This window comes from Lates calcarifer, linkage group LG1 (assembly GCF_001640805.2).
Source record: "Lates calcarifer isolate ASB-BC8 linkage group LG1, TLL_Latcal_v3, whole genome shotgun sequence".
In the NCBI taxonomy this organism is placed as follows: domain Eukaryota; kingdom Metazoa; phylum Chordata; class Actinopteri; family Centropomidae; genus Lates; species Lates calcarifer.
The window spans coordinates 22,936,283-22,947,514 of NC_066833.1; the positions used below are offsets into that span (position 1 = coordinate 22,936,283).

At 39.6% G+C, this 11,232-nt stretch overlaps 1 protein-coding gene across 1 annotated transcript in view; it reads left to right on the forward strand.

Annotated features, from left to right (window-relative positions):
• The window catches only part of itga4 (integrin alpha 4), a 43,958-nt gene extending 32,731 nt beyond the window's left edge, over positions 1–11,227 (forward strand). The window contains 16 exon segments of the mRNA XM_018702715.2: positions 70–224; positions 429–583; positions 671–823; positions 2,028–2,104; positions 3,490–3,541; positions 3,543–3,632; positions 4,661–4,762; positions 5,476–5,552; positions 5,823–5,912; positions 6,279–6,366; positions 6,567–6,674; positions 7,246–7,371; positions 7,662–7,787; positions 8,076–8,174; positions 8,518–8,637; positions 8,751–11,227. Of these exon segments, the coding sequence (XP_018558231.1) occupies positions 70–224; positions 429–583; positions 671–823; positions 2,028–2,104; positions 3,490–3,541; positions 3,543–3,632; positions 4,661–4,762; positions 5,476–5,552; positions 5,823–5,912; positions 6,279–6,366; positions 6,567–6,674; positions 7,246–7,371; positions 7,662–7,787; positions 8,076–8,174; positions 8,518–8,637; positions 8,751–8,852 (1,720 nt within the window). The 3' untranslated portion in view covers positions 8,853–11,227.
• Positions 11,228–11,232: the final 5 nt, after the last annotated feature.

Below are 11,232 nucleotides of genomic sequence, written 5' to 3' on the forward strand. Positions count from 1 at the left end.
AGAATCCATCTACTGTTTTCAGTCATTAAGCTGTTATAATTTTTCTCGATTTGTTTGGCTTTGCTCTAGAACCCGTCCAGTGATACAGGTGAAGGCGTCTCTGGCTCTGCCTGAACAGATTGACCAGGGGGTATCGCTGTGCCAGGAACACAAGACTCCAACTGTCTGCCTCAATGTCACTGTCTGCTTCAGTGTCAGGTCCAGACAGTTCAGAGGAGCCATAGGTACTGTAACCCCGCTCATGTTTAACATTGCAGGTCAAATCCAATTGACCTGAAATTCTTAATATCAATTAAAATGATTGGTTATTTATTATTTTTCATTTCAAAGTGGCGACCATCCTTGTCAGATTTCAGCTTATAAAACTAATGATAGCTCCATGGGTTGGTTGAAAACAGTGTGTCTGACTGGATTTTTAATATTTTCAGATCTTCAATATAATTTGACCTCTGACCTCCTCCATAAACCGTCCTTCCCCCATCGTTTTTATTTCCATGGTAATGGGTCGTCCAATACCACAAAGGGGCGCGTGAGAGCGCGACATGGCCATCTCACTTGTACAACACATGTGGCTTACCAAAGGGTAACAAAAACATACCTGCTTTATATTTTTAGTATGGGCTTAATAACATGTTACTGAGTGATAACAACCTGTTTCCTCCTCCTACAGAAAGACGTGAGGGACATTTTTACTCCAGTCCAGTTTGAAGTATCTTATAGTCTCAGAGAAGCAAACACCATCAGAGCCTCCTCTAAAACCTTTCCTCCACTGAAACCCATTCTGCAGCAGAGCGCAGGACACCAGAACACCATCACCAACCAGGTAAAGACCAGTGATAACACCATCCAGCTCCTGGAAAACTCTTACAGCATTAACTAGCAGGACACAGATTCATTACCAGCACTTTGAACTAAATATAGTATGCAGCCTAACACTAGCGGTTAGCAAAAGACGCTGGGACTAACAAGTTGTGAAATGAGTCAGGACTTACATTATGATGGAAAAAAGGATTCTTTGAATGAGTAATGGAGCCTTTATTTCTGGGAAATAACGCTTTGCAAAAACTTAGCATTAGGTTCTACCCATTTATTAGTTTAATGACCGATCATGATCTACTCTGATCACTAGACAAATTTGCTTTTACACAATCTCAAATCTGAATCTGAAGGCTGATATTCTCTAGAAATGGTCTCAATGTGACAATGATTTGGTATTGCAGAGAAACATTCAGATCAGTGGAGCTCAAAGTTGAACAAATCTGAACCATGTGAACATTTTTTCTTGCTCCTCACACCACACAGATTTTAAGTATTATTACCAGCAGTTAATACAAATATACACAGGAATGATAGGAGGAGATTATATTGGGAGTCAAAGGTAATTTACTATAATTGGTTGTTTGGTTGGTGCGTAAAGAAAATACACAGGTACTCACTGTTTGTAATAACTGCCCAAAGTATTAACTATTATATGTAATTATGCCAAACATACAAAGTATTAACTAGAGCTTAGATTTTTTCTTAGGTTGAAGCATATGTATCACTAATATATACAGTTACTACTGTATATACAGTGCTCTATGTGTAGTTCTTCTATCAGAGCAACAACATAAATTTTGAATTACTTGTTGGTTTCCTGTTGGAGCAGCTTCAGAGTGAAATCTGTCTGTCCAACACCAAACTGATCTGTCGGAAGGAAACAGCTAATCTGATGTCAGCTCCACCACACAGACTGATAATGACTTCCTGCTAATCCAGATGTGTTTACAGCTGCAGTACATTAACCAACATCAGTCAGCTCATCCTGTGTTCACACCGTGTCCCATTGACTCATAAATACAGAGCAGGAAGAGTTAACATGTAGGAATTTACAGCTGGAGTTAGTCATCGAGACATTATCTTTCATCTGTAAGACCAAGGTCAGGGGTCAGAAGTCGCCGAAGTGGAAAATCACTGCTCGGTTCAATATTATTATCATTATTATGATTATTCTTGACATCAATAAACTGCTTCTTTCTCTCTGTCAGACTCGGTTTGCTCGTTCCTGTTCTCTGGTGGACTGTTCGACCAACATGCAGCTGTCGGCTCACCTAGTGCTGCCTCAGTAAGAGCACACACACACACACACACACACACAGCAGGGAGTTGTGTGTGAATCATCAAGAAATATACACAGAGGAATAGTTTGAAACAGCAGCAGTAATGTATTTTATAAATTCAGTTAGTACATATAAGTCACAAACGGGTTATAATCATAATGACTTTTCTTTAATTGTGTTTTAATGCAACATTCAGTTAAAAATAACACACAACATGTGTTAGCCTGTGGAGGTACAGGCAACACATGATGCTAATTAGCTGCTGGCTAATTCAGGAGGATTCATTTAGAACAGTTGTGTCAAACTCAATCACTGAATGGTCCCTGTTTAGAACCAGGCTTTTGACCCAAAGTTGACCCTTTCCTTTCAACAAAATATGTCAAATGTTAAACTACTGAGTCATTCACAAATATGAACTACATGAAGTATTTTCTTTGTATAAAACAGAACAAGGATATCTAAAACCAAACATATTAGTGTGGGACCAGATAGCAGCAGCAGTGCTTTTACCTTGATTCTAGCTGGGCTATGTTGTTATTGTGTTCTTTAGAGCAGAAACATAATATCAATGCATATCACCATATAGATTAGAGCAACAGTATGAAGATGTTTTATGAACTATGCTTATTTACTTGTTTTGGCCAGAGTGAGATGAGAAGCCTGATACCCATCTCATGTATGTGTGTTTAGTTCAGAGCTGAAGTCAGGATGTGGTTAGCCAAGCTTAGCGTATACACTGGAAGCAGAGGAAAACAGCTGGCTGAAGTGCAAAAATACATCTTCTAAAACAGCAAATTGTCATTTTTTACATTAATGTTCCATGTATGGATTAAATAAATGTGATAAAATGTGTTAATTACTGTGTTTGCAGTCATTACGCTAAGCTAAGCTAAACCTCTAACATTCCATAATTATAAAATGATTGTGCCAGTGCTAGACGAGATGGTGATCTTCATGTTTAAGGTTGTTACTCTCTCTGTACCAACTCTTGAAGTTTCCTTTGAAGTTACGCTCGTCTCTCTCATCTTCCTGACAGATGATACCAAAACACATGTGGTATGTTTAGCTAAGTTAGACAATTCAGCAGTGCCCATTTTGAAACGTGGGCTACCCATTCTCATAACACTCCCATATGATTGGTTGCAAATATTCCTGGCAGTGCTATTAGCAATGTTCACCTTTGATTCTGTTATGGGATTGGTTGTTGGTACATCTTCAATCAATGTAACTTATTATCAATATATCAAAGTGTCTCATTCTCTTATCAGAGACCAGTAAGTGTCAAAGTTGTTTCTATAATCTAGCCCTAGCATTTGTTGTTAGTAGTCAGCAGCTGTATATAGATGTTGGTTGTGACTGGAAGATCATTGTTGTTGTCATCTGTCCTCAGTCAGCAGAAGTACTTTGCTCTCGGCTCTGGACAGACCATCATGTTGAATACCGTCGCTGCTGAACTCTGGAGACAACGCTTTCCTGCCGCGACTGACACTGCAATTCCCAAACAACATCCACTACATTAAAGTACTGCAGAACGTGAGTTTGCCTCATGCTGATTGGACAGCTTAAGGAAATGACTGATTGACTTTAAAGTTATAATTCTCAAGACTTCAATCATGGTTGATTTGGTGACACCTGTAGTTAATGGTGACAGCAGAGAGTTGTATTTTTATACCACAGCAACCACTTGTTGAGCATCTGAAATACAACAGAAGAGCATCTGTTTACAATCCAGCCAAACAAACTGATATTTTAATTAAAAAAAGTCAGGTTTTAAAGGGGTTGATAGCTTCCTGAAGAGCTTGAGGTGAAACAATGCTTAAATGACTTGCTATCCTCTGACAGGTAGTGTTTCCTGTGACTGCTTCACAATAAAAACTACCTTGTGTTTCACCATTTGAATGCTTTTAATCTGAAGGAGCAGCAGTTTGAAATATTTGGTTAACGTCAGCAGTAACTTAATTATGCTGGATTAAATGCTGAATTGTTTTCTGTGAATCCAGTGTGCGTGGGAAGGTAGCTTGACTCCAGCGTGGGACTGGCATGACCCTGTCATTAACAATGAAGACTACTATGTAGAGAGTTAATTACAGATTTTCTTTTTTTTTTTGTAAAGCGTGCTTGGGTTTCTTGGAATGTGCTATATAAATCAAAAAGTAAATAAAATAAAAGTTATTATTACTGTTACTATTATTGAATTTAAATACTGTACATTGAATAGACAATCTCCCTATAAATTAGTCATCCTGATTTTCTTCACTGTAAGTTTACGATGTTTCTGTTCTGTACACATGACATCAATTGCATGTTTGTCCGTCCTGTAGGAAGGATCCCTCCTCTGTTGCTCTTCCTGAAATTTCTTCCATATTTTTTTTGTGTTATCTGAATGAAGCAATAACATAAAAGTAAAACTGACTTGACTTGGCTGTTGTTGGACTATTTAGTATCAAAAGCAGGATTGATTTGAAAGTCTTAAGGATTATAACGTTAATGACAGATATCATTTATAAATAACTAAAATAATGCACTCACAACAAACTGCCTGTGTATATCTGTATGTGCAGCAGGAGAACGTGGTCAGTTGTGATGTCACAGAGGAAATCAACAGTACAACAGTCGTTGTTGACTGCAGCGTCACCAGCCTCCTCCTCCCAGCCCAGGCCCAGGTAAACCTCAGCCAGTCACACACTAGCATCTGCAACCATGCTAGCTGCTCTGTGAGGCTGCACTTAAATACAAATGGAGCTTTGGGCTAAACACTGACAACTACAATGCTAACCATGTTCACCGTGTTAGGCTAGCATGTCAACACTTGCTAATTACTGCTAAGCAGAGAGTACAGCTGAGGGTGATGGGACTGTCTTTATTTTTGCAGGTATTTGGTCATGAACCATTGTTGGACAAATTAAACAGGACATGGATGTCTGTCCAAGATTATGTGCCAATTCCAACAATAGCTGTTGAGATATTTCAGTGTGGACCAAAGTGGTCAACCAGTATTTAAATACCTTGAGCATGGCTAACAACAACAGTCAGTTAACACTGGTCCTCAGCTGAGTCTTACTAAAACCAGATCAGATCTAGCGTGTCTGTACTTTCTGTTCTCCTACTTTTGTTTCGTCAGCAGATATTTGCTGTATTTACTTCGTCTCAGTTGTTTTTCAGAGAAACTATTATGAAAGAAACTGTTGAAATATCTCAGTTCCTCCCAGAATCAGTCAGAGCAGCAGTTTTAAGGTGGAATTTCACTGATTCAACTTTACAACGATGAAAAAAAGGACATTAGTTTAGAGTTTACACTGAAGTGAGTGAGTGATCAGTCATTAAAGCAGAAATATGAGGAAAGTGAAAACCATTTGACATTTTCTGTTTCTTGTAGTTGAATATCAGCTTCCTGTTGGATGTGAACCAGAACAGCACACCTGGTGACATCAACATCCATGTCAACACCAGCAGGTAAGTACACGCCCTCCTCTCATTTCAGCTACATATTATAATAATGATTTGGCAAATAACATTTGCAAGGCACAACATAAAATTGACTTTTTATCGATTGCTTTTATTAAACTTTTAACAAAACCTTAAGATGAGCTTTCTGAAGTCATATTTAGTTTGTTGTTTTTTCGCATCTCAGACTGAAGCAAAGACACAAAGACAAAGTTGTCATGATTCAATCCATCTTTGAGTTAATTATGTTTTAATGTATTAAATCTGTTTTCTCCTCAGTGATAACTATGAGAGGGAGGACTATCTCCATGACAACTCCATCAATCTCCGCCTTCCTCTTAAATATGCAGTCAGCATCAATGTCCATGGGTCAGTTGGTACACATAACTGTTTCTCCTTCAGAAATAATAATCATCATCATCACCTTTAATTTATAGTGCACTTTGCAGAACACAAGTAACAGAAAAAAATAAAATCAAATAATTTAACAAAAAGCACTGATTTGTATGATTTAAGATCAAAGAAGTAAAAGTTTAAAAAAATAAAAGCAAACAAAATTCATTTATTTTCATTTTATGATAAAAATAATTCAAGTAAAATAAAAACTCAAATCAGAACATGTTGTCAGATAAAAGTGCTAAGAGATTTAAAAGATGTTGGACATGTTGGACAAGATGGAGACCCTGCAACTAAAAGCAATGAGTCACTGCTGTCTGTCTCTCTCTCTCTCTGCAGTTTCGTTACTCCTACCTCTTTTGTATTCGGAGATGAAGACACGACTCCAGTTGACTGCTACCCTGAAAGATTCAACTACACCTACAAGGTAAATGTCAGTCTGGTTCAAGAGTTTCTTCAGTTGTGTGTTCAGACAGAAAGTATAGTGAACTCTGGATGCAACACAATCGCACACAAAGTTGATAGGACGATGCGGAGGGAGATGCCGCAGTCTAAATTGTCTTCATGGCAACAATATATTATGACTCATCCGATCTCTTGCGGTGTATCTGTTCTGTGTGTCTGCAGGTGTTAAACTCTGGTCCCAGTAGGTCAGTAGATACTGTGGTTGAGATTGCATTACCAAAGATCCTCGCGCCGTACCGACACAGACTACTGAAGGTGGTCGACTGGCAGGTATGTGCAGTAACAGTGCCAGCAGGAGTGGTAACAGAGGCAGAAATTGCACAGTCAGTATAAAACCTGTTAGCGGTAGTTGTGTAGTTTCTGAAGATACATTTCAAAAAGGGCTTGACCCTGATGTGGAACTGAGGTGGAACAAGCAACCAGCAAAAACCATGGCTGAGTGTGATTGGTTGAGACGTGTACCTTACTTCCTTTGATGACAGAAATAAGACATTTGACAAATGCTTTTTCAGTGTTAACTACTGCTGTATAAATAAAACAGATTAAAACCAGAGAAACAGGAACTAAGAACAAGAATTAGCCAAGGCATTCAATGCCAACTTTCAGTACCTAAAAAGTCCCAGCCCTGAGCTTTACACAGAATTTGGGTTTTTGCCATTCTTTTAAGACACTAATGCACAAATGGCTTTAACACTCAGCCATGGTAGTTGCTGATTGGGTGACTGTAGCAGTGGGCATTGATGTAGCAGTAGAACTACAGTAGTAGTTGTGGTAATAGTATTAAACATCAGTGGTAGAACAGTGTATATATAATATTAACATGTTAATTCTCTTTCTACAGACGTCTCACGGTGTGTGTTCCATCAGTGACACGACTGTTTCAGTCACTGAGGACTGCGAAGTCCCTCAAGCTTCCTTCATCAAACAACTCATCTTCTTCTTCTCCTCCACCTCTACCCGCAGAATGGTACACACACACACACACACACACACACACTTTCTAATTCTGAGTATGGGCAGCAATATCTTGACCCGATTTCATGGCAGTACATCCAGTTGTGGAGAAAAGACCACATTGTTGGGATGTCCACAGGGTGTGAGGACCATGAACGTCTGTACAAAATCGTGTGCTGGCCCATCCTGCGGTTGTTGAGCTATTTCAGTCCTGATCGATCAACACAGTCATCTCTTAGAGCCTTGTTGATAGTGTGTAGCGTGTACATGAATGTCGGTCTTTTTCTGTGCGCGCGCTTGCAGTTTTGTGGCCGTGTTGACGAACTGTGTGAGCAGCTGGTGTGTCGTCTCGGTAACCTGGAGACGGGAAGAGATGCCACCATCCAACTGGAGACCAGACTGAACCCCAATGTGCTACTGCAAGCTCCGGTAACAAACACCTGCCGTCTATGTGGATCAGTACAGCTGTCCCATAGCTGCGACACAAAGTACATTTTTATGCTTCAAGTCTATTTTGTCCTGGTCTATGTGTGTGTAACTACTGTGATTGTTTGTTACCTCAGCTTTATTTAATCCGCTGTTCTCACTGAGCTTGAGATCTCAGAAACAATATTACAATATTAAGGGATCTGATGATGAGAATGTGTATTCGTATTTCTGTATGTCAGAGTTTTATGCACCTGGGCCCTGATGTCTGTGTTTGTGTCTCTGCCTCAGGGTCGTCAGAGTATCATGAGGTTGGAGAGCACAGCAATAATATCGTCCCCCAGAGAAGATCCTCACACCGTCCTCATCCAGAAACAACCTGAAGCACTGGTAAAAGCACCCTGCAGCCAATCACAACCAACAGCTCAACCGACCAAAACAAAGGTTTCACAGCTCAGTACAACACTGTGGAGCCAGACTGGACCACATGTGGAGCAAGTTCATCTGTGTGTTCACACAGCTGTCAGATCTCATGGTTAATCATATTTACATTCAGTGTTACCTGTACTTAAGTAAAGGATCTGTAAGTGCTGAGTGCTTCCTCCACCGCACACCTAAGTGCACCATTAGAGTCTCATGGGAGTTGTAGTTGTTATGAATGTTGACCTCCTGCAATCTGCTGTATATTCTATGTGTCACTAATAATCATATATTGTATGTGGTACATTTCCAGACGGTAGTTGAAGCTCTTTTTACCCAGAAACCCTCAATGAGAGTGAAGATCTTCATCATCGTTGTCAGTTTAGTTTTGGGTCTGTTGATCCTGGCTGCTCTCATCTGGTGTCTGTGGAAGGTAAACATATATATGTGTTTTTTTAAAGCTCTGTCTTTCATTTGATAATATTAATGGTTGGAGAATCTTCTTTTTTTTTTTTTTTTTTGACCGTTTGTCTCCGTCTGTCTCAGGCTGGTTTCTTTAAGAGGGAGCTCCAGAAGAAGGAGGAGGAGTTCAGGAGACACAGCTGGGACTACGTTCCTAAAAAGAGCGATAGAGAGAGCTTTTCTTAACTCCGACTGTTACCTCTACCCTTGGCCTTTGACCTCTGACTGTAAGGTGGAGTTCACATTGTGACTGTGCAGCAGTTTTAATGAGACATACGGTATTCTGCTGACAGACAGTGAACATCAACGGCCAATGAAATCTGACTGTGTCAGAAGTTTGAAGTCTGAGTGTGGCAGATGATGAACACCTCCTGAATATGACCATGACCTTTTAAATTATTTTGCCTGATGTGCTTTCACAAATGCAGGAGTTCAAAGACTTGAAAAAAACTGTAGCGATGGATGGATGGATGGATGGATAAATAAATTAAAAGGGAAGTGAACCTGAAACAATCAATTGTGGACCTATTAGAAGGTCTCGGGGATCGTGATACTGTTTATTGATGGCCTCCACTTTGACTTGTTTAAGAGGAAACAAACCAAAGGAAGCGACCTTCAATCTCAGGGGATGGAAACCTGGCCTCTGATTGGCTCATATCTCTCTGGAGGAACTGCCTTTTGTCTGTGTGCATTATCTTTCTACATTTTTGTTCAGTTCATCTGCTGATCAACACTTCATGCAATGGCGACACACAAAGAGCAGACTCGCTGGCTGCACACACATCACATGTTGTCCAGAAGTAGTCAAGTGCTGGGAGCTTGAACAGCATGTGTTTACGTGGAAACGAATCAGTGCGTGAGTTCTAATGGATGCCGAACACCATAACTGCTTTTTTTTTTTTTTTTTTTGCCACTCTGGGATTTGTTTGTTTGTGTTTCTGGTCACACCGGCAAAATGTCACACAGTCATTGGATTGGCTTCTGCGGGCAACGTGAATCCACGCAAAGTTTTTTGTCACGTTCAACTTTAATGAACTTTGACATGCCAATTTTGCAGCGAGCCGTCTTGACAGCTACTGACCAGTGAAGGAACAGTGTCGGCCGAAATGTAGGAAACTGTTGTAGCTAATTAGATGTGTTGCACCATCATTTTTATTTAACCCTCTTCTGTGGGAGTATAAACTGCGGACCATCATGAGACAGAGCCCGAGGGCACAAATACATCTTTTGGGAACCATCATCAAGAGAACGAGATCTTTTTTTCCCCTCCTTAATAGCTTCCTTTTTAATCCAATGAACAATGACAGCAAAATCTTTAAAAGTTTTTTTTAACCCTCTGGATGATATTTTAGGGTTGATGATAATGACGACTTTATAGCTTTACATTTTTCCTGAATGAGCCCAGGTGCACTTGGAATGTGAAATAAGAGGAGAGGAAGAAAACAAAAGCCTTTATATTTCAGATTCTGCACACACAGTATTTTTTGTATCTTATGAATATACAAAAGTTGTTCATTACAAATCATGCAATATTATTATTAATATTAATATAAAGTTTTGACAACAATCCAAATTAATCAGTGAGGTTCATGTTGAAGAGGCGTAGCGGTCCTACCTCTGAGATGTAGTTAAGTTATTGGAACATCGTCGATGATGGACCTCGATCAACGTCCAGGTCATGGCTCAGAGGACAAAGGATGTGAGGAAACATGAAGAGAATGCAAAGCACTCACTGTGTCAACAGAATATCGTAAGGATCTGCAGATGAATTTCTCTGTGCTGCACCGTCTGATTTCACCTTTGTATACCTTTTTTTTTTCCTGATCCACTGTCCGCTCATGTACTTGACTTTTTACTGCTGTTGTGAGAGAACAGCTCAGGGAAACGTACTGCGAAACAGAAAAACATTGAGAACAACGTACAGCCGGGCAGAGCCACATGAGCACAACTGAAGAAACTATGACCACCTGTAGGTGCCACAAACATGAAAAAAAACAAGCGCTTCTCTTCCGTGACCTTCCGAGGAAAACACATCATGTGACATAAAGTCCAGCTTGAATGGTTGTTGCTGTGAAGAAATCAGAGATATTTATCTGCTTCTCTTGGTCTTGATCTTAGACCAGGTGGTTCAGTTAGTTTATTGGTCGACACCCTGTTTTATAGAAAGCGTCAATGTCACCAAGTTCTTAATTGGTGCCTGTGGATTTGGACTTATCTAGACAGCACAGTAAAAGATTCAACCTGGGTAACACAGACAGCAACACATCGAGTCACAGGGTTGAAGAATGGAAGACTACTTGAAAATCAGCATTTTAATAAAAGTATTACAAAGCACTGTTTTAACTGTTTGTGTTCTGTGAATCCAGAGAGTTAAAACAGCTGTTATCTGCCCTTCTGTTTATCTATTTAGTACAAATGCACATCACACAGAGATGTTTTTAATATTTTAATAAATTAGTTTGTTATTATTGTTTTTGTTTATGTGAAGTTGTTCTGCACTGGAGTCTCACTGCTTTTATCTACACTTTTCTATTAAAATGAAAGATGTTCTATTTAAACAATTTGT